The following is a 27,503-nucleotide window of genomic DNA, read 5'->3' on the forward strand; positions in this document are numbered from 1 at the left end:
CAACAAATCACAAGAACTTCATTTTACAACGGGACAGAGAACTGATATTCTACAAACATAAAATTGTAAAATGTTCTATAAAGCAGCTCAGTGGTTTACTTGACTCCTTAATCAGTTCCAGTAACCAGGTAATGTGATGGGTTTCATCTTGAAAAAGTATATATTTGGAAAATTATTTTACAAAAGGAGGATATAAGAATATACAAAATGTTGTACTCAATTGCAGGGTATTTGTTAATATTGAATTATAAAATTATCAGTTTTTATCAACCAACTCTGTGATACACATGGTGTACCAGTTAATCCGGCAAGCAACAAGCACATATGAATACCGTGAAACATAATAAAGTGTTTTTCTTGCCATGAGTTTACAACCTATTGCTATTTTAGACACACACTATACCCAGCTACAAGAATACATTTAATTTTTAGACAAAGAACAAGTGATACCATATATTCTTGCTCAAGGAGATTTACAAGGACAAAAAAGAAATGTTTGGCCAGTACTTACTAGGGGTGGACTGTGGATTGAATAGAACTTCAACCTTGTGTTCTATGGGTACATATCTAGCATGTTGTTTGTTTCATCAGATTTTATGCTTCATATTCACATAGCAAAAATTTAAAATATTGGTTCTGGACATCCCTCAAAACAGAGAAAATAGCATGCTGGGCCAAATATTTAATTTTATTACTTCCCATAATACAGTTGAAAAGTCACTCTTAAATGCCAGCTGGAACAAACATGTCCCAAGGAGTATTGTGTGATGTTGGAAACACCATGTGTATCTGCTTTTATATTAGAAATATTTTTTTTCCCTCTGAAATTATCAGCAGCAAGTGTGCAATTCTTGCCAGGCCCCCACGTAGGCAACACACATCAGGCATTATGCAGGTACAGTTTTGAAGTCTCATGTCCCAGTGTTGCCTACGTGGGGGTCTGACGAGTCTCAAATTTCATAAAATATAAAATATTTTAAGTTTCTTCTTCTATTTGAAGGGCTCGGGGGTAAAACATTGTAACATTTTGGTAAATATTGAGTTACAAAGTAAAAAACAAATGGTGTCCATTTTTGCATGTAATGTAATGGCCATGTCATACAATTTGCATTGAACTCCTTGAATGCTTCTGTCCCCTGAGGGCTGGGGAGAATAGGATGGCTTTCTTGGTACAGAATGGGTGAGAGCTGGAGAAGTGTAGGTATTGCATGTGGTTGGTTGGGTTTATGTGGATGGATTGGTTATTTTCAAATGACCTTCCTCAATGTGCACATCCAGGAAGGTGATTTGGTTGATGGAGTGGGTCCAGGTGAACTTGATGGAGCAGAAGTGGTTGAGTTGGTCCAGAGACGTGGATAGGGATGGTTCTCCATGTGTCCAGAGCATGAAGATGTCATCAATAAAAATGGAACCAGAGGAGGAGTTTGAGGGGTTGGGTCTCCAGGAACTCTTGTTCAAGTCTGCCCATGAAAGTTTGGTATATGAGGCCATTATGGTGACCATGGCTGTACTTTGGATTTGTAGGAAAGTTTGGCCTTTGTTGCATGTGAGGACAAGGTGGGCTAGGTGGTGGATCAGGAAATTAGTGCTGGGGTTGTGGGGTTTTGGTCTGCTATAAGTTATCTTTGTCCATGAGAAACTTCAACACCTGCTATATGTGTGACATTTTAAAAATTACAGCACCTGCTATATGTGTGACATTTTAAAAATTTCAGCACCTGCTATGTGTGTGACATTTTATAAATTTTAGGTATCAGTGCACAAGAAAACATACAGACAGAAAAGAACTTGTATACATATTTATATATTCAAAATTACTTTCACAAACACTCAAATTTAACATACCTTCTCCATTGCATGTCTCAATGTATTTGGCTCTTCAATAACATGCCTTATGAGGAGGGTGGACAAATTGATGAAGCCAGTGAAAGCTGAAGCTTGTGTGAGCTGCAATAGAAGCTTCACACCTCCTTCTCTAGCAAATATCTCAGCATTTCTATGGTCTCTCGTTAAACGAAGACACACACGCATTACTGCATTTAAAGCATCTCTGTCCACTGGAGCTCTGAGCAAACCAACACATGCACTGTTGAAAAAGGGAATACATAGAGAAGGATGATAAATATTCAGTTCCGTAACATTCTAATGTTCTTCTTACAGTTTCAAAAGTATTCTGGCTTTCAATTTCATATTTTTATTGTTTTTGCTTTGTAAATACCAGAATAACATTCAGTACAAAGAATTGCCAAGTTTCTGATCCACACACACTAAAAATTGACGAATGAATGTATTTATTTAGATAAATGTTCCCTCCAAATATACTGATACAAAGAGTAGTCACAATGTACTATGTATATCAATTATTGCTCAGGAATTGGTTACAAGTACTGACAAACACACCTGTAGTGGTACAAAGTGATAACAGCTAACTAAGAAACAGGATTTCTGAAAAGTTGCCACCTAACCATCATGGACTCCACATTTGGAGTGGAAACTTGATTTTACATTTATCACATGACCATGGTGAAAGACTTAAAATGTGAGAAGATCTTATTGGATTGTGATGATTGATTGTATAAGAGAGCTTTAACACTGGAAGCAAGCAACATGCTTCAAATTTCAGTTGAAAATAAACAAATAAATGGCAGCCTTTCACACTGATTGACACAAGTTCACTTGTGGCTTTAGTGTGGAATCTCTGTAAAGCAGGAATTTGTAAAATTCAGGAATGTAAAATCACTGTACCAAGCATTAATGAACAATTCACAAATATCAAAATGCACTTATCCTTTAGTGTCTTAATGCTTCCATACTAGTATACCAGAAAAAGGGTCATGTACCACATCATAATGTAACACATTCTCTGAAAATCCAATGGAGTTGTATTTCACAGAATTGATTTGAGTAGTATATCATGCTCTATATTCAAAAATTCTTTCTTTAACACACATTGTGGAGCACTTACCGGACAATATGACTGGAGAGATCACATGGTAATTTCTTAGTCACCATAAGTTTGTGTGTGCTTATCTCTTCAATTGACACTGTTTCATCAACTTCCTTCTTATCTGCCAGTTTGAAATTTTCGATACTCTCTCTGAAATACAGGGGTTCTTCTGTAGTTTTATTGTGTGCTTCATCTTCTGATGCATCAGAGTCTTCCATATCATCACCTTCTTTAGTTGGCTCAATACCTTCCGAGACATGATCAGATTTCGCCTTTGGTTTAACGAAACCTAGAATGACTGGTCGACGGTTTCCACTTTCTTCATTAATCTATAAAAGAAAAAGATAAATAAATGAACATATCAAGTCATAAAGCATGCAGCAAAATACAGTGGAACTTTTCTCGGGGGACACAAAGGTGAAAAAACTTCAAATGTGGGAAAATGTAAAATCGGGGTTCCACTGTATTTTTTCCCCCATACAAGTTAGTTTTGATAAAAACAGAAATATTGATGAACACAGTGAAAAACTGAAACTTGCGCAAGCTGCAACAGAAGCATCTATGAGGCAAGAAAAATCCATTACAGGTTATCCAGGATAATATTTTCCCAATTTCATGGCTACATTGATGTACTCTTGGAGTACACATGTTAAAAATATTTGGAATACATATTTGTGAAATATTGAGGACAGAGATTCTGCCTCCTGTTTCATTCCTATCCTTATGAAAGTTCTTGAGTGTCTTGACTCATGACTACCAATGGGAGTTGGCATCAAACTCTTCTTAGAGAACAAAACAAGCCTAGTATGCAAACACACACAAAAATAAACATTCATGGCTATATAAAATTAGATTACACATATGCTGTTAAAAGAAACACTTTAAATTGTCTTGCATATTGACATTAATATAAACCTGTATTAGACACAAGTGAAGGGTGCACTTAAAAAGTATAAAGAAAGGTAATGCACCCAGCATAGGGGCATGCATATTTCGTGTTAATTTCGTGCTAAACGTTTCATTTCACGTTTTCCTGTTCATTTCACATTATTTCGCGAATAAATACGGCTGAAAAACACACACACATGAATGAGTATGGTGCTGCAAGATAAACCCCACATGTGCGATGGCAACATCATTGCTTCATTTTATATATTCTGAGATTAGAAAGATAAACCACACATGTGCGATTGCATTATCATTCCCTTTTATCAATGTATTCTGAGATTAGAGAGGATGAGGGACGGTGGGGAGGGGAGTGATGTGAAGAAATTCCAGCCATGGTTTATTGTGAAAATTGGCTCAGGCTTAATTTTCTCATTGCAGGATCCAGTTATAATTATTAAGAAACAATAACTATTGCATACTAATAATGTAAACCAAATTTATTCCAACTTTATTACTATCATAATTGCTACAATGCATTTATCACCTAAAGATAGTAAAGTTTTCTTAAAGTGGCAAATAATTTTTTTAAAACATTTACTCATTGATGCCTTAACAAGTACCAGCAAGTTAATTGTAGTGAGCAATTTAATGGATGTCAGTTGAAAATGTTTAAATTTTCTTCAATTGGGTCAGGATGCCCCCCTCCCCCCATTCTTTAAGATGCACTGGTTCTTGCAAATGTGGCAAATATATGGAATTTAGAATTGCAAAATAATTTTATCCTGTATTGTTGAAAATGCAAATTGCAGCCACTTTTCACAATAAGTCTGTTGTCTGCTAGTAATCACTTGTACATCGAAAAATTCCTCCCTACTTTCACCTGTCCCTAAAAAGTGATGAAAAATAAAAGAAATTTTGTTTTTCTAATTATTTTATGATGGACGTTTATATATTTGAACAATCTTTCAACCTTTTTAGAACAAAAATGCAAAATCATCAAATACTTCACCTTTGCAAGACTTGGCTCAAGATCAGCAATTCTATTCTTTAAATTTTATGCATTTAGTGCATTACACGAGAAGTGGTCCAACTCTATGTAGAGGACAAAATGAATGAATTTGGAAATGATTTTTCTTTGTAATTGAATTACGGTTTAGATGTTTGTGAATGCATACAATTAGCACATTTCACCAACAAAAATTATCATCTGTGGCATGTGTGCTTCAAAGTCAAACTTTGCAACATTTAAAGCATCACATACGTGACACTTTCGTTATTACTTTTCATGCATTCGGTGTATGCCATCATGCTCAAGTTCTTTTCATTTGTTACCAGACACAACAACGTATTTCATAATTCTACACATTTATATTTTAATCCAATATCATGTCCAGAACCATAAATTTTTTGTGTGTAAAAAGTTACCCACATAATGCTGGAATGCTTCCTGATGACTATGGCAGGGCCTGATTTTCTAGGTGCTGGTGACTTACCGCAAGCAAGAGTTTTGAGGCAGACGTATGTTCCAAAACTCCATGCTGAATATGAACAAAGTATCAAGGAAAACATGAAGGATGTTCCTGTTGCTATTCTCTGTGATGAAACGACAGACACGAATGGAAGATGTGTTTTCGTAGTTCTTTTTAAGGTGTTCTGGGGAACACTGTATGTCGACAAAACTGTATGTTGCGGGTTTAAAAGTGTTGAACAATGCTAATGCAACTGAATGTTCAAGGGCTATTTTGGACATATTGCAGAAATATGAAATTGCATATGACAACATTGTGTGTGTTGTTAGTGATTCTGCTCGGTACATAACAAAATGTGTAGATACTTTAAAAGTAATAATTTCAGAGGATTTGTTGCATGTGCAATGTTAGGCCCACAAGTTTAATATTGTTGGGAGCTTCTGGCCTGCCAATTTGACAGAACTTAATGAGTTCATTGCCAAGACCAAATCATCCTTCCTGAACACGAGATAAAGGAAGCATGTGTACCTAGAGTTTCTGAGGAAGAAATATCCAGATGGTGAGAAGGAAGCAAAGTTATTTCCATCTCCTGTGTTAACCAGGTGGAATTCGTGGTATGGTTCTGTATGATATCCGTGTGAATATCTAACAGATATTGTGCATTTTTTTTAGTTCCCATTGTGAAAACAGTCCTAGTGCACAGTACTTTAAACACCTTTCCAAGGACACTGATGTTGCCACAGTAATACAGTGCCAGGCATTTTTTGTGGTAGACCATTCTGCTGTGAATTTTAAACTTATAACTACACTTGAAGGTTCGGAATATCCATATGTTCATAAACTACACCACCAACTACAGGATCTAGTGTCACAATTTGGTCAATTAGCAGAAGGTATTTTCTCTGACAGGCTTGTGGAGTGTTTAGGTACACTAAACACAACAAAAAGTGCATCGGTAAAACACAAGTTATGCCTTACATCAGAAAAATGTAGAGGCAAACTCTTGCAATTGATTTTAAATGACCCAGCCAAGACCTATATATCAACTCTTGGCAAGTTGTTTGAGAAAAGATCAATTTCAATAACTAAGGTAGATGATAACTTAGCAATGCTCTCCAAAAAAGTTCCATTCTTCAGTAATGTAAAGAAAGAGAATTTTCTTAGTGGCTATGCAGCTTTGCAAAATAGCGTTAAAGATGTACAGGCAGGGCACAATGTGGAAACAACAGACATCCTGAAGGCTCTTACGGATGATCATCCAGAATTTGCTTTTGCCTCCATAAGGGCCATTTGAGTACCTGTCTCCAATGTCAATTGCGAACGTGCATTTTCTGCATATGGGTGTGTACATTCAGATAGGCGGACAACTTTGAAGCCAGAAAACCTGGAGCTTTTCACATCACTTTATTTCATGCAAGACCTTCATTAGGATCAACAATTTTATTGTGAGCAATATATGCATGTTTTTTTCCCAGTCAAAGATGTTTTTTTGGTAACTATTAATGTGGACAAATTTTATTCTGGGTAATGATTATTTTTCCTTTTGTTAAATAATTTGAATGCTTTTATATGTTACCATTAATGTGGACAAATTATTTTGTGAATAATGAATGAAAATTTTTACATCAAGGAGGCTCTCGTATACCTGTTAGCCATATATTTATTTTGTAATAAATGTAGTGTTTCTTAAATATAAAGAATGTTTCTTTATGTAATTGTTAATGTGGACAAATTTTATGGTGAATAATAAATATTGTAATTTTTTAGACAAAGAAACTTTGCATGGACAATTTCATTTTTAATAATATATTCTGTACTTTTCTTTTTAATCTGGGAAGTTTTAATAACTAACGCTTAGCATGGGCAATTTAATTAGGAATAATGAACTCTGAAATTCTGATATGTAACTCTGGGCATGACCAATTTCATTTTGAATATTAAATGTTTTTTTGTTTTTTTTTACTGTTAGGAACTCTGATCTATACACCACCATAACACTGATATGAAATTTTATTTACCACTTTTGAACCCAAAATTGACTCAGTTTTGGTACAGATATTTTGCTTTTTTATTTACCACAAATATGTGCCTCTAACCCAGCATAGATGAAGTGTTGGTCAAAATGCCATGGGAGGAATTTCTGTGAAGTGATTATAGCACAGAAAGATGCAGAGAGATTGGAAAAAAGGGACTGACAGTGCTCATATTGAAGAAGAGATACTGGAAAGAATGTAAAAATTACAAGAGAATAACATGAATTTCTTCTTGAAATTTTGTTTGTCTACTTTATACACAGATAAGCTAATTGGAACTGGACCTATGGTTTAAAATGGGATATGAACCACTATATGCTTTCACTGGGTACAGAACATGGGACCCCTTGATTACAAGGCGATGACGTTAGGGATTATCATAAATGTTCACTAATGGAAAAAGATGTGTGAAAAGATACTGGAGAGAAAAATAAGGACTGAATATGAGGAACACCTTTAGAATTGGGCACATGAAGAGGACGGAACTAGCAAGACTTGAGTGAGAAAAACCAGTGCACTGAGCTGTGGGAAAAATCACTATCCAATTTCTACTGGAATAATCTGCATTCTATCTTTTTTTTTATATTTAGCATAATTTTTCTGCCACTCTGGCTAATCATGACAATGAGACACAAAGAACACCCATGTACATGCTGGAATTTAACATACACACATGTACGAGTTGAGTGTTATCTTGTGACCATCATCAGATTAAATGAAAAATAAATTAACCATACAGTTTTTGCAACAAAAATGGTAGTAGTGAACAGGTCTGAATCACCTAAGAACTGGAAATGCAGTTAACAGAAGTTATATTAATTTTGACTCGTCTCATCAGGGGAGCATGGATGTAAGCTGAATGATGTCATCATCATCATGTAATGGTTGTTTTCTGAGAAGGACCCATGTGCTTCACAGCTCCAGTCGAGAGTCATGTCCAGATAGATGCAGGTATGCATTGTTAAATTGGAAACTTGAGCACAGGCTGCCTTCAACGTGCCACTGGGTAGATGGGACAGGACCACACAGATGATTTTTTGTGTGGTTTATTTTGGATAGGGGATGTATGTAAACATATAGCTAGAGTTTGTGTTGTGTCTATCATAGTGCAATTTAGCATTTTTGCACAGAGTTCAACACTAAAAAATCACAGGCATCTCCCAGAGTGTCACCTTATAATCAAGAGGTCGAGGTTAGATTCTCAATGGAGGCACATTGCAGTGTGATTAAAAAAAATATGCGAAAATTTGACCCTACAAAACAGGTCAACAATGTTCTTGCATGATTATATTATACTTGGAGTCTGAAACTTGGTGACAGGCTGATATTTTCTAAAAGGATAATCTTCTAACTTCATTGTACGAAACTATATAGTTCAAATTGCAAGATGGTTATTTTCAAGTTGACTGGCGTTCTGCTGGGGAACAGAAGGCACATAGAAACCTTACAAAAACAATTTAGTGCTCATTCAAAAATGATTGCCCAAGCCAAAAAATGTTTCTTAAAAACATTGTTTGGAATGAATAGGCTTATGGAACAAAGTGCCATTTGACACACTTTTTCCATTTAAAATTTTCAAGATACCAACTGTGTAGGGTCACTTTTCGAAAATGCAGTGGCACTCAAAATTTGGGAATATTGTTATCAGTTTCAATAATACTGTATTAAACTGTTACACCCTTGCCCAGTACGTAAGTTTCCTGGATGTCCCTTCTACCACTGGTTCAGACACCCATGCTTGCATCTGTGTATGTGCAGTAATGTCATTATACATATTGACTGTCTGCATGTTGTTAAACCATGTGGAGTATGGCAAAAAGTTCTCCCTTCTGAAGGGTGGGTTGGTTAAACATAACACTTCTGCTGGCATGCCAAGGGAAGGCAATAGTATCACATTTGCAGTCAGTGAACAACAGTTAAATTTAATGGCATAAATTACCTCTACAAGTGAATGAGCTTTCTAATAGCTACTTTTAACAAGCCAAACTAGGCCATTCCCAAACCATTATACTTACTTGCTGCATAGAATTAAATTGGATAAGGTATCTTCTCCGGCCAGTGGTTATCCTCACACTGCACTCCCCACTCCAATATGCATCATTAATGAGCCTGTTGTTCACAGTTGTATAATTACACCACTTTCCTGTGCTCAAATCAAACCACTTAAACATGCGTGTTGTTATCTAGAAGAGTAAATTTCAACATGTATATTATAAGTATAGCATTCAAAATTTTTGTGCATGGACAAATAGGTATAACAAATACTTATAAAAATTAATTTAGAAATAACAGTATTCATAATTGTGAAATGAGAGACATGCTTGTAGATAAATACAGAGAAACTAGTACTCATTTTATCCGCAAAACTGTTTTTTTCTTTGTTCTATTAATTTTGGTGGCCACTGCCACCATCCTCATTGGAACAGTATGTGTGTATATTTTGCTTTTGTTTCATAAAACCAAAACAAATTAACAGATTTGTGTGAGGCAGGAAGTTCCATACCATTTAGAGAAATATAGGGTTGGTAAAATCACAATAATAAACTTATATGCTGCCATTTTTGTGTGAGGATAACTATCATCCAATTAAATCCTAGTATAATATACAGGTAAAATGTAGAAAAAACAAATGCAAAATCTGGCAGCAATAAATGCTTATGAATTGACTAAATGATACATACAATTGAATTCCAATTTTACATTTCTGGATTTTACATTTTCCTGTATTTTATTTTATTTTTCATCTTGTTACCATCAAAAAACATAAAATTCACATTCCACTGTGATCACTTCATAATTGTCAAGAATATACATTGAAACCTCAATAATGTTTGTCAAGAGTCTATGGCTACTGAACTTACAATGTACTACAAGACAAAAAAAATTGAATTGCTATTTTATTTGGTACAGAAAATTAATTGTAAAATGCAGGAATGTAAAATCATTGATGTGAGGTGAACTCTGCACTTGGGGTAGCAACTAACTGTGTAATCTTTAAAGCATCATGCATGAAGGAAGGAAGTTGGCAGAATAATGTGACAGATGACGAGCTCTCTGTAAAACCTCAACACCAATTGGCAGAGGAGGATCGGAATACATAAGTTAAGTAAAGGTTCCAAAGCTGTCACTTGCCGATATCTGCTTCTAACAGCAATAACTCACCCAATGTAAACCAGAAAAGCAATGGCATTGTTTTGAATCTGCAGTCTCAAAGGTTGTCTAACTTCGGCGATTATGAAATATAAACTAACTAACTAACTCTCTAGCCTTCTTAAACCTGAAGATTCATGGCTGCAGCAACACAGGCCTTCCATCTGTCCCTTTCTTGAGCAAGATCTATATACTCTTTTCCATCTCTACAGATTTCCTTTAGGTCCATCTCAACGTTGTCCCTCCATCTTCGTCTTAGCCTTCTTATAGGTCTCTTACCATCAGGTTTCCCAACAAGAATCCTGCGAACTCCTCTTTCCTCTCCCATTCGTGCCACATGGCCTGCTCACCTAAGTCTTCTTGATTTAATTATTCTAATAATATCTGGACATGAATACAAATTATGTACTTCTAAATTATGTAACCTTCTCCACTCACCTATCTCCTCATCCCTTTTAGGTCCAAATATTTTCCTAAGGATCTTATTTTCAAATACTCTCAATTTGTGTTCCTCTTTCAATGTAAGGGACCAAGTTTCACACCCATATAATACTACAGGCAAAATTACTGTTTTGTATATTTTAACTTTTACTTTCTTAGATATTAAACGAGAAGACAACAGTTTATGAAGAGAGAAGTAACATGCATTTCCTGAATTAAGCCTACTTTTTATTTCCTCTTTAATATAATTTTCATTTGTTAATATTACTCCTAAGTATTTGAATTTGGAAACTGGTTCAACGAGTTGTTATCAATAATTAGATTTTGATTATTACCTAACACTTGGTTTCGGCCTGTAAGCATATATTTAGTTTTCTCTTTGATAACTTCCAAACCAATTTCTTTAGCAGTTTTGAAAAATATTTTAGCATTATTCTTAATTGTATTTATATCATCCCCTAATAAGTCTACATCATCTGCATATGCTAACAACTGTAGCGATTTACTGCAATTCACAATGCAAATCCTACAACGTCCAACTCGTTGTGTTGGAAATTGCTCCGCTCAGAATAGAAAAAAACCCAAAAAAAACGACTTCTTTAATTCCCCGATCTTCCGACAGATGGCACCACTTACTATTTGCGAAATATTTCGCTGTAATCACGCCATCTGCAGTTCGGAAGTTACAGGAAGTGAAGGCGGTGTGTGGGCATGTGCACGAGCACAGAACAGTTGCGTCTTATGCTTGGTATCGGCAATACACGTAATTCATGTGCTCCACTGCAAAATGTCTCTCGGGATACATAGCTTGGACTTTGTCATATTCAGAAACTCGTGATGAATTGCCGAGATTTGTTGAAAATTAATCAAGAGTCTTCAATGTAAAAATAGACGTAGTTACGTTAGGAATATGGTGCCAGTTGCAGAATTGAAGCATAGGAAGGAACGTGCATTTGACAGTTCATATGCAGCCAGTGATATGGAGAATGGAAGAGTGAGGTACTTTGATTTATTACCACGAGGCACGTGCACCCAAGAGTGAAGGAAGTCCTCCCCTTGCCAGAACCTATAAGTTGCGACGCATAAAACGAAGGTAGGAAAGTGAAATTGTAGTTTTTTTGGTGAATTGGAGTGAGAGTCAAAAAATGCCAATTTTTACTCGACAAAAAACTACTCTATTTTTCGTAACGTTTGCTTCAAAGTGCTAAAAATAACTATTTTGTTAGAGGGCAAATTCTGTTTTACGTCGTGCATATATGTACGTGTGATTGCTAGAGAAACGATTTGGTATCACTGGTAGTTTTCAACCCAAGGCGTAACTTTAGTGCAGCACGTGGGAAAATTAATGGTGTGTCACGTATTTGCGGGGAACCTAGTACAGTTTGAACAAGTGGACGAAAGTTTAAAATGGCGATCTTAATATGCGCATGCAAAAAAACTGTTTGATAATTGCCGTCTTTGGCGTGTTCGTTATTTTGCAAAAAAAAACGTGTAGCATTTTTTTTGAACACGTCACAAATAGTTACATTAACTAATCGCAACGATGTCATTAAACAACGCAATTCCACTTTTTTTCCCCTCCCCCTTTTTGGGATTCCGTCAATTACTGGCGAATATGTAAAATAGTTAAATTACTTGGGTTTTTGAATGAGCATCTAGGAGGGTAAACTTGTACAAAATTGTTGTGAAATTGTCGCAATTTCTTGGTATGGTTGTTTGCAGTTTATACGCCTATGATAATGATGACTGTGTTTTAAAATATAGAAATCATTGGATTTAATCTTAGTCTCAAAAAATGATTGAAGCGTATATGATAAAGCAAGATAATAATATTGTAGATTTCACAATTTTGCTTATTTCCTAATTTTGAACATTTCCTTTTTTTTTTTGTTGGATAGTTGCTTAACATTTTTGAAGTACAAATATAAGCATGGTTATAAAAGTGGTATAAAAAAATGGTTCAAACAAATTGTTTCTAGTCAACGTCGAAAGGGGCGTAATTTGTTGCTTGTTTGGGTTTAGCCAATATTATCTTAATGTTATGGAGGACCTTGTTAACGATTTACTTAACGAAACCTTGTTGTGGTAATTGTAAAAAGACTATATTCGTTTTGTTGTGAAAATTTAATTGTTGAATAAAATGAGTCATTGAATTATTGAAAAATTGGGCATCTGTTTTGACTTAGTATAAACTTAATTTTCCCTTTGCCACCAAGTGGTCAAAAATACCAAAAAGGAACAGTAAAACAGGCATTTGTAGTTGCATGCAATTGTAGTTTTTGGTGGAGGTGAATAAATCCAGATTGCAACAAGGTTACCGTAGCGTTTAACACATTTTGGAGGTTTCTTGTAGTACCTCTTTCTTAATTTTCCAGGATAAATTCGTAAACGGCAACATTCTAGTGTTTCCCCCCCTCTTTTTCTCAAATTGAAATTAGGAATTGTGAAGTTTGTAGTCAACTTTGAGGCGCCACGAACAACGTGGCAATAACCCCCCCCCCCCCCCACAATTGATTTTGTAAGTTCGTACCAAGGTGCTTAAAACTTTACCACGGCCTTTGAGGTAGCATATAAGATCAAACCCAGTCACGACTTTAAAATAAAAAGCACCTTGCAAACTTGAACGTTACATAACTGAGTCATACCATTTAATTTTAGTCATTCGTTAGTTTCTTTTATCTTCCTAACAGCATATTCTAAGGCAAAATTAAAGAGCAATGGAGATAATGCATCTCCTTGTTTTAACCCATCATGAATTGTAAATTTGTCAGACACATTAATACCCACACGAATTTTACTTTCTGTTTCACTGGTGCATACTTTTATCATACTAACAAGCTTCTTAGGTATTCCAAACTCTACTAATATATTATATAATTTATCTCTTTTGACCAAATCATATGCTTTTTTTAAATCAATGAATAGCTGATGGACATTTTGATTATATTCCCACTTTTTTTCAAGTGTCTGTCTGATGTGAAAAATTTGATCTGTAGTTGATTTGTTACGTTTAAATCCACATTGATAATCACCTATAATTTCATTAGCATATGGGGTTAGTCTTGTTAAAATAATGTTAGATAATATTTTATATGTTGTTGAGAGTAGAGAAATTCCACGGTAATTATTGCAGTTCATTTTATCACCTTTTTTAAACACAGGAACAATTATGGAGTTTTTCCACTGTTGAGGTATTGCTTCTTTATTCCATTTTAAACAAATTAATTTATGAATTTGACATATTAACGAATTTCCACCATATTTAATTAACTCCTTATATTGCTGTTTCTTGACATGTCTTTTTACAGTGCAGAGTTGTCAGCTCTACGCCTAACCCTCAATATGAATGGAGGACCGCACCTGTCGTTGGTCAGCGGATCCCTCAGATCTAGCTGGGAGGATCACATTGTAGTCCACCAACCATACCCCACTTCTGCTGATTGTGGGATGCTCATAGAGCTGGCTTTAGCAATCCTGGATTTATGACATCACACAGGCCTTCTGCCACAATTGCAGGTAAAACAGCTGGTAGTACATGATTGTGTACCACACTAGCAACATATTACAGGTATTCATGATGGTTGCGGTAAACGCGGTTTAAAATTACTTACGTGAAATTTAAAAGATTTCGTAATTCCGCGTTGCACAATTTAATGGTTCAATCCTATTAATTTCGAAGATCCACTGTCTTCATTCACAAAAGGGTACGGCGTTTGAAGCGGAGATGGTACCGCGTCAGTACATTGTTTGTTCCCGGGCGGCGGTGGTTGCGATTTTTCCCGTTCGGCAGCACTGGCACGCGCATCTTGGTTTGCGTCGTCTGCTTCCTGTTGTCCGGTGGCGTTGCAAGTTGGGGGTTGGGGGGCTGGGCCGTGTTGCTTGGTAATGTGCCGTTCCTGTTCCCCGCGTGGCTGGAGGGGGGTCGAGTATGCGCATAGCATCTTTTCATTTTCAGGTCGGGGATCTTTCTGAGGACAGGGTGCCAAGTTGGGTGTGCTTGTCCATTGTCCAGGTTTAGTGCTGGTTTCTGCTGGATGATAGCATGGGTTTCTTTGATGGTGTTTTGAGGGCCTTGGCAAATTTTCCAGATGTGGTGGGGTGGTATGGAAAGGCGATCCATTTGGGTTTAGGATTTTGGTTCGGGTTATCTCTGTTTCTTGGATGTCTGAACTGGGTTTCTGTTTTTGCGCACCACATGGATAGTTGGTGCTCGGTGTAACCGTTGTTTAGGCCTAAACAACGGTTACACCGAGCACCAACTATCCATGTGGTGCGCAAAAACAGAAACCCAGTTCAGACATCCAAGAAACAGAGATAACCCGAACCAAAATCCTAAACCCAAATGGATCGCCTTTCCATACCACCCCACCACATCTGGAAAATTTGCCAAGGCCCTCAAACCCTTCAACATCCGAGTAGCACACAAACCCATATCCCAAATCGGAAGAGCACTACCCAACTTCAAGAGATACTACCTACCCAAACTTTCATCCCCCGGTGTCTACAAGACCACATGCCAATGCCACAACACCTACATTGGCAGAACCATCCGCACCGTCCAAGAACGGATTAACGAACATGTAAAAGATTCCAAAAACGACACACCTAAATCAGGCCTCTCCCAACACCTCCACTCCACTAACCACACCATCTCCTCCATATCCATACTTCACCCAACCGGCTCTGTCATAGAAAACACCATCAAAGAAACCCATGCTATCATCCAGCAGAAACCAGCACTAAACCTAGACAATGGACAAGCACACCCAACTTGGCACCCTGTCCTCAGAAAGATCCTCGACCTGAAAATGAAAAGATGCTATGCGCATACTCGACCCCCCTCCAGCCACGCGGGGAACAGGAACGGCACATTACCAAGCAACACGGCCCAGCCCCCCAACCCGCAACGCCACCGGACAACAGGAAGCAGACGACGCAAACCAAGATGCGCGCGCCAGTGCTGCCGAACGGGAAAAATCGCAACCACCGCCGCCCGGGAACAAACAATGTACTGACGCGGTACCATCTCCGCTTCAAACGCCGTACCCTTTTGTGAATGAAGACAGTGGATCTTCGAAATTAATAGGATTGAACCATTAAATTGTGCAACGCGGAATTACGAAATCTTTTAAATTTCACGTAAGTAATATTACAGGTAGTCATATTATTCCCTTCATTCAAAAACACACAGGATTACAAATGGCCCTGGACTATTATCCATCCTGAAACGCATTAAAAATCCTAGCTTACAGTCTGGTGAATGTGAAGAACTTCAAATTAAAGGGTACTTCGTATTATTCAATATTGTATTAATAAAGTCTTGCTGTAATTTGTGTGCCCTAAAGCGAATGTCTAAATATGAAGTTTATATTTTAAAAATATAACTAACTCCCTGTACTCACTTTGTAATATACATTTATTAAGTCAGTTTATGAACTATTAATTTTCAAGGAACACGAGTAATTTTATATCACATTGGTAGAATATTGGTTGCTTGTATTGGTAAATTATGCCTAGCCACGGTAGCTCAGTTGTTAGGTCATCTGACTACCATGCGAAAGACCCAGGTTCGATCCCCAGCAGACGAGAACCAGGATTTTCTTCCACCTGTTCAAGCGGCTCCAGCACCCACCCAGCATCGTATAAAGTGGGTACCTGGAGGAAACTATGGGGGGGGGGGGGGTTAAGGTGGCCAGGGGTGTGGTGCTGATCACATCACCCCTATACACCTTCATGGCATGGTGCATAGCACAGTGGAGCACTTTACTTTCCTTTTTGTATTGGTACTTTTATCGGTATTGGCAAAATTTTCATACAGGTCCATTCCTACTATATACACAAAAATATTTATAAAGTGACTTACTTTGAGCAAACGTCTCCTCCTCAAAGAGTTGACTGCCACTCGCTCATACATGTCAAACAGCAACAACAATGGTGCCAGCCATTTTGGAGTAACCTTCTCACTAGCTTTAGAAAGTGCTTCTTCTGTTACCATCAGAAAATCGACTAGAATGGGCAGAGCATCAGAGTTCTCTAATGCATGGCCAAACTCCATTTTCATTTTCTGAAAAGATAAAAGTGTAAATTTCTACTAAAATGACATTAATGTAAATAATATTGGGCATACCATTTCCTGCTTCATTTACCTGAAGAAACAGTACACAGTGAAATTTGTTATATGCTTTACAGAGAACAGATGGGAAAAAAACTTGTAACTGAGAAAAACTTATATTTAAAAGGTAACTAAAATTGATTGCTATCATCTGTTTGTGACAAGTTTCTAATGCAGAAATGATTGTTGAGTAAGTTATTTACCATTATTTCTCGTGCAAAAAATACTGAAGATTTGACTCCCATATGATGGGAGGTGAAGTTAATAATGAAGTTGTTTATATTTTCCTGAGAACGCTGACAAACTCGTGGGTGTAATTTTATGTTTGTGCCTGTTGATACATACGTGTTATATGCAAAAAGTGAAAAGTTAGCTCTCAGAATTGTTCCACATAGTATTTTGGGTCAAAAATCTTGGGGAAAAAAGTGCATGCTCTGTATACGTAAATACGATATGTGCCAAAGTTTGCTGTACTGCACTAATCTGTTCCAAATCATTAATGTAAATACACAAGGTATAAAAACAGTGTGAAGGCACTGTTGGGAGGGGGGGGGGAGCAAGGTTTTCCTGTTTAATACCTTTAGCCATTCAGGTCCCAGCAAAAGACCATGTTAAACATTAGAATGTTGATCTGGATCTTACGTTTGCCATAACTCTTTGTTTCCAGCTTGATGCATTTTCAAAGCCATGTCAAAAAAATTGTCGAAAGCACCTTTTCCCCCCTTTGCATTAATTCACCACATGACCTTGAACTCCTAAAGATAGTTTTTCATGCAAGCTGAGGGAGAGATGAGGCATGGCTGAAGAGGGGAGAGGCACAATTTTCATTCCTCACACCTCCCTTGATGGACAAGAAGGGAAGAAAAAGAGTCACAAAACGTATAACTGATTTCACTGTATTAATATGAAAACTGACAATTTGAAACAAAAGTTTTCAACAAGATCCAGCATTAATATTTGGAAGTTAGAAATATCATGAAAAATTGCACTAACAATGAAGTCAACTGGCCAACTTGCTAACTGAAACATGTCAAGAGATAAATCAAATACATCAGCTTGCATATCTTCACACACATAAAGTAGAAAATTATGCCTATCGGATTAGGTTAAAAACAGGATCATGAAAAAATTAATCTAGTTTGCCTCCACTATGTGTCACAAGCTTATGAACCATTAATACACACATAAAATGTGCTAATGTATCCACTTACATGTTCATAAAATAAACAAACTGTGTATGCAGATATGTAAGCACATTTCATGTGTATGTTAACAACATGAATCATGAACCATGTTCAGCAAATGTTTTTTTTATTTTTAAGCTTAGAGGCGTGACATACAGACAATTCATATCTGGGGAATGAAAAACATGGTAGCATAATAAATACACAGAAGCAAATCACTAACTTTTTTGTGCAACTTACTTATAGAACTTGTATTGTACTAGGACCAAGATTTCTGAAATCTCAGAAAATATGAGAACTACAGGCTTCCTTGTGACACTAGCACCAATGCTTCCATGCCAGGGTTTCAAATGCAGTGGTGGCCTCTGCCAACATCCACATGATTAGTAGGTAATACCGGCTAATTTTCACACAACTTTTTGAAGATATGAAAACAATGGGTGTTTCATGTTATTCTAGTGCCAAGGGAAAACTTTAAAAAATTCCAGACTTTTCCAGATAAAATTGTGTAAAAATATGTAAAAAATAGTGCTTCATCTTCAGATGCAGATAAAAGATGGTGGAAGTGGAAATGAGTGTTCAACCTGCAAAGTTGCCAGGTCCAGAGTGAAGATACAGTTGGCATGGGAAAACATGGTTCTATCCCCAGGTGTGTCAAAATCTGTGAGTGGAAGGGTGTGGTGCGTGTGCTTGGAGAGGAGGCAATGTGAAAAGGGAGGGACTGGGATGAGGGTGGAGGTGGGGTTTGGTTGGGAAGGTTACACACACCTCAAAAAAAACAGAACTTCATCCACACCGAAGGCCACCCTGAGGGCCTGGCAGCATCTACTATGTCCATACACAACCAAGACAACACCTGCAGCCCCACTATTTACCTACTGTCCAAATTTCACAAACCTGGTAAACCTGGGCAAGAACATTGAAATTTTTACAGTGTTTCCAATTTCGTCTACTGACAATGAAGGTAGTGCTTATCATTATACTATGGTAGATATTACTTAGAAAAACATAATTACAATACCTTTCAATGGGGATTTCTTTAAAATGAACCCTTACATGTATATAAATGTACATATCATTAGCTACCAAATTAAACTTATATGAGAGATAAAAGCATATTATATTGTGAACAGCTAAGTTTAAAAAGTACATAACAAATTTATCTTAAAACATGGATACTCACCTCCAGGGTTGGGAAATTATGCATAAAAAATGATTTAAACTTGGCATGTAAAAACAAAACTCTTGCAAATCCACAGATTACAAGGAACCACCTCAAGAAACTATAACAATGCAGAAAATTGCACACAATCATAATGATATATTTTTCTGTTTACATATTATTAAACTATCAGCCACTAAACAACGAAGGAAATGGGGTGCAGGTTGCAGATGGAATGTTAATATTTTTTCACATTCTGCTTTGCATCTCATGACCATCTCTTTATTAAGTGAAAGATTTTGCTTAATTAATTTGCATTGCAGACAAACTTTGAATGCAATGATAAATGTATTAATTTTAAAATCTCTTGTATTTGCATCTCATGTTTATTTTTCACAAGGGTGCAAGTCAACATTTTTGATGATGTAAGGTTTTTCTTTCCTGTACTGATGAATGTACCATATTTTGCCATCCATGCACTTCAAAATACCTAGGGAATGGAAATTAAAAAAAAATAAGATCAGTGCATTAGTAAGAATTTGTAAGTAACAGGTCAACAAGTGATAACTACGGGATGGATTGTTCCATACATGCATGTTTTTGTTTTTTTTATCATCATGAGAATATCATCCCATAGAACCTGGCTTCAATTTCTTTGGAGTAAAAAAACAACAACAGGGATTTATGGTTCTTAAAGCAGGAAGTAATTGAATGAACAAATGTACTAAATACAGGGTGGGATAAAAGTCGCTTCCCCAAAAATGTACAATGCTAAATTCTTTATTCAAAATCTTACATTGCTCATTTCTTTCTAATGTCGTTACTAACCATTTGTGATCATGCACTTTTCTGTAGATCCATAATATTACCTGTTTTCTCAAATTGTGTGTTCAAATTCATGAAAAATGAAAACTAATTTTGGGGGAAAGCAACTTTTATCTTACAACAGCATATAATTTTATACCTTACTAATGTAGCTTCAGAATGCCATTGAATTATGCATTTAAATTCATCTGGGTGATTTGTGTAAAATTATATTTGCATTAAATCAGTTTTATGCAGACATAAAGATGTTTTCTATGCCAAGTAGTTTACTAGTAAATTATGTCTAATTTACGTCAAAGCATATCAAGTCAATTCCCTTTTCAGACTGACTCACCTCAAATAGTAATGTCAGAAGGTGTAATCTTCCAGCTGTTTTTGCAGCTTCCTCTGAATTTGCAAATCTATTTACAACTTCCTGAGCATCATCACATGTACGTGCAAAATCCAGAAGATGTGAAATATTATCTGCCACCTGAAAGCAAACATTAAAAATTCACTATTTTGCAATTTTGTTTGAGAAATATCTCCAAAATAGATTATGTTTACTTTAAAAAGTCACAGAGCAGCCAGAATTTCAATTTTTTGAAAAGAATATAACTATGGCTTCCATCAAATCTACTGTATAATAAATACACTTTGAAGCTTTCCTGGTGACCAAGTGAGTTCAGAAAAGGTTTCAGAGTTTGAGAATTAACATCACTCATCCATCACCAGCGACTTCAACATGAAAACTTTCTGAAGCTCACCTGTTCAATAAGCCACCTCTTTTCCATATCCACATATCAATAATAGTAATGTGTGCTCAGATATAATTGTAGAAAACTTTCCACAGTCTGTAAATCTCACACAGTATACAAAATGCAGATTAATATTTTCATAGAGGATACATACCGGAAATCATGTAAAATAATTTTCATTAAATTTACACCATAGTGTGTGCGAAAATGGATTTTGAGTTTAAATAACTGCTACTTTAAAACTCTGGTTTTATCTTATATATGAACTGAATATTTTAACATTCAGCTGACAGGCAGTTTAGAATTAAACCACCAAAACTATGGCATTCTGGATGGCTGGTTTCAATTGAAACCACCTCCACATGGTAGCAATTAACTAGGGATGGGACCGGTACTCTATCGGTATCGGCCGATATAGGCATATCGGTGTATTTGTTTATCGGTAAAATTACCGATTATTTTACCGATCTGATATATTGATAAATATCTGATAATTTAGTGCAAAATTCTGCCATTTTGTTGTAATTTTTATGGATAATCGCCATGCCCTACTTTCTAAAAAAGTAAATGTCTAAATATGCAACTTCTTTTGCACAGCAGTCGCCTTGAAACACACATTTATTAAGGAGGGCAATGAACCTTTCAGGTTCTTCAAGGACCTTTTCTAATTTTATATCGGATCGGTAGAATATCGGGTATCAGTAAATTTTATATCGGTACTTTATCGGTATTGGCCAAAATTTCCTATCGGCCCATCCCTACAATTAACACATCATTTCAGATAATACTAATTCAGTTCTGTATTTTTTTACATTTGTATAAATATGAACATATGACATACTTGAATTACACAACAATATATCCACTGTTACTATTATTAACAAGTGCAATTTGAACATGTCTGCTTTCCCGCACAGTATTATGGGATAGATCTTATAAACTGGAGTATAACTCTTCAACCACCACTTTTTGCCGATATATATCACATTTACATATAATAATGGGAACAAAGGAACACGTTCACAATACATGACAATTCGGGATCCAGAGGTAAATGCCCAATTTTTCCCGAAAATTACAACTTGCAAAAATGTTGCATTTCACCTCTGCTAAAAGACCTATCATTCCAAAAAAAAAAAAAAAAAAAAAAATTAAAATCATTTTTTTAAAAAAATAAAAAAAATATTTCATCTCTGCGAAACTTAGTTCTCATGCTGTGATTTTTTTTTTTTTTAATTTACAATGAAACCCCAATTTTATGTATTTCAGGGGCCAGTAAATAAAAATTGCAAGTTGCATGCAAAATAAAAAGTGGGAAAGCATAAGGGAGGGGTGAAACTAAAGTGTCAGTAAGAAACGACTACACAATTGACTTTTTTTCTTGTGGGGGGTGGGTATAATGTGTCAAAAATAATTTAACAATGGAAAAGAAGTATGATTATAAATTCTTAAGGAAAAAAGCATGACATGCTGTGAAAATCAGTGGTGGATTAACATGACCGACTTTCATGGGTAAGGGCAGTTATTGACTGCTTCTAATTACCACCTATTAGGTTCAATTTATGCATCTGATTGTGTAGGATCTTCATTTACTCTGTAAACTGGTAACTATTTGCTAGATTTAGAAGTTTCAGGTAATGTTTTCATAAAAGCAGATTCCAAAGAAAACCATTTTTCTCCATTACAATGGATGAGTCATTGCTTTGGAGCAAGTTTCCAGACACTCCCACACTCTGTACATGGTAATGGAAAAGTTTGAAGAACAGGTGGTGGAGCAAAAGGTCCTCAGTGTTGAACAAGTTTTGGGAGTGTGCTAATCCCTTGTCCAAGTAGCAGAAAGAAAGAAAGGATCACTGGTTTACTACCATTTCCCATGCTGCCAATGCTTCTGACATACAGACAAGATATCCAATGCAGGTATTGGTATTAAGAAAACAAGGAAAAACATAGGCTGAATCATGCAATTATTGCATAGCTGTGCACACCAGTGGCAGATTAATAAGCTACTGTGGGGGAAGGTTCAATACTTTTTTTGTATTTACTTGTGGCATGCTGAGTTCACCCTTATGGTTCAAAGAAGAAAGAAAATTGTTCTGAAACACTTGGCACTTTTTAATAATTGCAAGACTAGTGAAGATACCAGAGGAGGCATGAGAAGGGTAAACAGCCCCCTCCCGCAACAATTGTTTTGACAAGAATATTTCTCTGGCAGTGAGAAAATATCACCCATATAAAAGAAGAATCACTTTAGCTTGAGTGTGTTCAGCTTCATTCTGAAAAATAATTTGACAGTGAAATACAGACTTGATACAATCTTTTTCCTTGACGAATCTAAAGGAATTCCCATTAATAGGAAAAATGCAGTTCTTATCCAGTATCAGATAAGGGAGGTTGGCACACCTTTCTTAACTTTTTCCATTGGCTACGTGGCAGACAAGAAAGAAAGAAAAGTTTTCAGAAACAAGCCCCCCGCCCCCCCCTCTTATTCCCGTCAACTAGGAAAGATTCTGTAAATGCGTGGGTGATCGAGTGTTGTCAAAAATCAGACTGATCAGCTGATTTCAGCTTGATGGGAATGCAATGTCCTTCAAGAGAGATGCAACAAATGAAACTTGTCCACCCCCCCTCTACCTCAGCCATGCCTCTTCCCTTCCTCCTTTAGCAGGTCGCTTGGTGAATGAAACAGCTGCAAAACCAAGGAAAAGGAGAGAGAAATTGCGTAGCCAACAGAACAGCCTTCTGGCAAATTTTATGATTGGAAAACGTATAAAGTGTAAAACTGGAGTTAGGGCAAAGGTAAGATCGTGGTGAATTTAACAGGCTTTTGCTGGGGCCTGGATGGCTGAACGTATTAAGCGGAAAAACATATAATGCAGGAATGTAAATTCGGGGATCCACCGTATTTATTGCTGCAAGTTTGAAAAGCACGTGATCGAAAAGTTCCCATTAGGAGGGGCTTCCATTCCCTAAACATTAAAATAGAACACCCGTAGATTGACATGTTACAGTTCTATTCAATACTTGTATAATAATATTTATAAACATGGTTAACATGTTATAAAAGCTGATCCAATGAGGACATCCGCAGAAAGGTCAGCAGACAAAACAAGGTAGTATCACTACTTTGCCTTCATTGTTTCAAATTAACAAATCCATCATTCAAGTTTGTTTTGTTTTAAAAATTCACAGTATTTGCAATTGAAGTTTATCATTACAAAGAATTAAGATAACAAATGCAATGGTTAAAGTTATTTTTCAGAAGCATATATTAAGTTAAAATGAAAGGGCCCTATGCTTGAAGACCAGTAGAGCAACACAGTGGTTTGGATACCACATTTAAACAGTTGTTCCAGTTGCGATTAGCCTTTCTGTGAACAGAATGGGAATAAAAACAAACAAACATCTTAAGGTAATGTTCTTTTTCTTGTAACAGTTGTGATATACAGAAAACAATCTTGAAAAAAATACCAATTTAAAATCAAGCATTTGGATCACAATCTGAATTTTTTGGACAATTTTAAACTTGGTAGTTACAAAAAGTAGTTTTATTACTATGCCTACCTCAAACATTATCTGGTCAGTCATTCCTTGTCTCCAGGATAGATCATTGCGCACCTCAAAAGCCAAGAGTAGATCACATATGCGGTAGACTGTTTCAGGTAGTATGTCCAGCAACTCAAGGCAGCCTGCCACTACATCTTTGGAGAATTCATCAATGATTGTTGTATGCAGAGGATCATATGCCTGTAAAAGAAAAGTAGGCAATCATTATTATTAAGACCATAGTTTACAAAACACAAATGTGAACAAGAGCTCATTAAGTCATGTACAAGGACTTTGATTTTTCAATGTTGGCTTTAGAGAAGACAGATTATTCAGTGCTTTATTGTACTGGCCGATATAGGCACAAGGGTTTTATTAGTAAAATTGCCAAATAATTTAACTGAGCTAATGTTGTATATGGGGCTCTAAGGGACATGATGCATACAAAATGGCAGATTTTAGGAAATTAAGCCTCTTGCATCTCCCTCCCAATCCAAATGGTGAATTAAACCCTAAATTTTCATTTAAAAACTATACTTATTGCACAAAAGAAACATTTCCCTTATGTAGTTATCAGAGTAATAAGTTTATTCCTGTGTGAAGGAGTCCTTTTTTGCTTCTCAACATTTGCAGCAGAATTAACCAATTTTCCATGATTTGCATAACTCTCAGAATAATTCACATTTTAGATTTTAGAAAGTGTAACATTGGTAAAGTTTATGTTTGAGTTAATTTTGCATTTTGCTGTTCATTTTGCATCATTTCATGAGAGAACATCTATAGGGCCGATGCTAAAAGTGAAATTCCAGAAATTGTTCTGTGAGCTGGCAACACTGCTGCTTTAACCTTTTGCATTCCGAGCATCTCGATCGATATCCTACATGTAACCCTTTGTATCCCGAGCATCTCAATCGAGATCCTCTAGCATGCTCGTAGTTTTTACATTATAACGTCGCTATTTTTGGCTGGATTTGCAATTTTCTTCTTTTACATTATTGTTCACACATATATTAAACAATTATGACTCTTGCATGTCTTCGTGTCAAACAAAAAAAGGCAGGAAAATGGCAGCTTTTTTTGTGCAGCTTCCTCACAAAGGAAAGAGAATTCCAACAAACAAAGGCCGGATTTGTTAGAAATTCTTTTCTTCCACCACTGGAAACTAGACGGATGAAAAGTTTGCTTCTCCGTACCCAAGGTCACACGGAATTTTTCCCTTGTCACCCCAAAAAAAAGGGGGGGGGACAGAGGTTGAGGAAAACTGTGCTATTACAAAGAAAAGTTCGAAAGCAAAACGAAAACAGGTTTTTGTTGCCAAGCACATGTTTCTCAAGTTGCTACAATGTGACTTGCATTGTCTAAAAATAGAAATCCAAGGAAGGAGGATGAAGTGGACTGTCAAGTTGTTCTTCCTCAGGTTCACCCCTCCTTCCTCCATATACATGCCAAATGTGCATAAATTTTATATAGTCCGAATCTGTGGTTCATTCCAAGTAAAACGATACATCATTTGTCTGTCTATGGCAATTAGCATCCGATCTACAGTTGTTTGAAGGTAACTATGCATTTTGTTGAAATTCAAGACTTCAGTTAGTGGCGTGCAGACATGTCGTTTTGGGGGGTACAAGTCGTGTTCTACTGATCATATGATAATAGTGCAATAATTTTCTTGTTCCTAACACTCCAGCGATTATTTCCATGTGTATTGTTACAATGTCTTGTACTTTTTGTCAGGGTGAGGGAGGGGCGAAACCCCATTTTTTTCTTCAAAAATTTTGGAATTTTCAGTTTCCTCTCCCCCTCCCTCCATATATACGCCGAATGTGCATAAATTTTATACAGACCGAATCTATGGTTCATTCTGAGTAAAACAATATATAATTTGTCTGTCTATGGCAATTAGCATCCAATCTAGTAATTTTTTATAAAACTGCATTTTGCTGAAAATCGGCTCTGGTGGCTAAAGGTTAAACAATGTTATCCTTTTAGCCAAGAAGTATCAGTCTGTTTTCAATGAAACTTTGCATAGTTGAAGGAATGAACCACCACTACATACTACATTTTTAATTCACTTTGGTCCATGGGGGGAGGGGGCAGGCACAGGGGCCATTTTTTTCTATTCTTCTTCCTCTTCCTTTAACACTAAATATTGGGAGGTACAACATATAAATTTTACCCCTGCTAAAAGCCCTGTCTAAGAAAAAGAAACCAATTTCATCTCTCTACAACTATTAGTTCTTGAGCTACGATTTTTGTCTGTACTTTGCAGCAAATTTGAAAAGGATGTGTCTTCAATGAGTTTACCCTCGTGCAAGGCTCTGCCATGCAAAGGCTAAGTATCCTGATAGAAAATGTAAACAGCACTCTGAAAACAGGTGAGGTACACAGAACATGTCAATACAGTTACATATTGCCACTGCTTCAGATACAAAAGAAAAAAAATGTTACACAAAATGGAAAAATGTAGCATACACAAACAAAAAAACAATCAGGACTCCCTTAGAACATGTGCGCATAGGAGATAGCTGTAGTTGACAGGCAATAATCTCCTCAAGAGATTGGAAATCCCATGCTCAAAGCCACATGAAAATTACTTGGAAATCTCTCAGAGTCTGTACACATCTGCCTTATGATAGGATCCTGATTCATTGTACAAAACCATATAAATCTGGAATGATCATTTTATTATCCAACCCATACTTTCAATGGCACTATGTAAACTGGTCAGGGATGGTTTAAAGATAGAGAAGCAACAAATCACATGTTCCATGCATTTTAACAAAGCATGCCATTGTTTGTGCCTTTTCATGAGCCAAGGTACAATGGAAAACAAAGCTGTTGCACCAGCTGCTTTCACCCGTATAAATGGACCATTGGAATTTGGAATTTTATGGCCTTGGCCTGTGCATACTGTCTGCTGACACACTGAAATATCTTCTATGTGAACATGCCATAGGAAATTCTGGTGTCATATCACTTGAGTGACATCCTTATAAAGTGGGTACACAATCT

At 36.4% G+C, this 27,503-nt stretch overlaps 1 protein-coding gene across 4 annotated transcripts in view; it reads right to left on the minus strand.

Annotated features, from left to right (window-relative positions):
• The window catches only part of HUWE1 (HECT, UBA and WWE domain containing E3 ubiquitin protein ligase 1), a 286,413-nt gene that overhangs the window by 142,458 nt on the left and 116,452 nt on the right, over window positions 1–27,503 (minus strand). For all 4 annotated transcript variants that reach the window (XM_083117661.1, XM_083117662.1, XM_083117659.1 and 1 more), the window contains exons 24-29: window positions 24,510–24,692; window positions 20,546–20,683; window positions 16,792–16,992; window positions 9,353–9,520; window positions 2,966–3,276; window positions 1,846–2,086 (exon numbers count right to left, since the gene is read on the minus strand). In XM_083117661.1, coding sequence (XP_082973787.1) covers window positions 1,846–2,086; window positions 2,966–3,276; window positions 9,353–9,520; window positions 16,792–16,992; window positions 20,546–20,683; window positions 24,510–24,692 — 1,242 coding nt within the window. The remainder of the gene's footprint in view (window positions 1–1,845; window positions 2,087–2,965; window positions 3,277–9,352; window positions 9,521–16,791; window positions 16,993–20,545; window positions 20,684–24,509; window positions 24,693–27,503) is intronic.

Source organism: Lepisma saccharinum, chromosome 2 (genome assembly GCF_977018435.1).
Source record: "Lepisma saccharinum chromosome 2, izLepSacc3.1, whole genome shotgun sequence".
NCBI classification, from domain to species: domain Eukaryota; kingdom Metazoa; phylum Arthropoda; class Insecta; order Zygentoma; family Lepismatidae; genus Lepisma; species Lepisma saccharinum.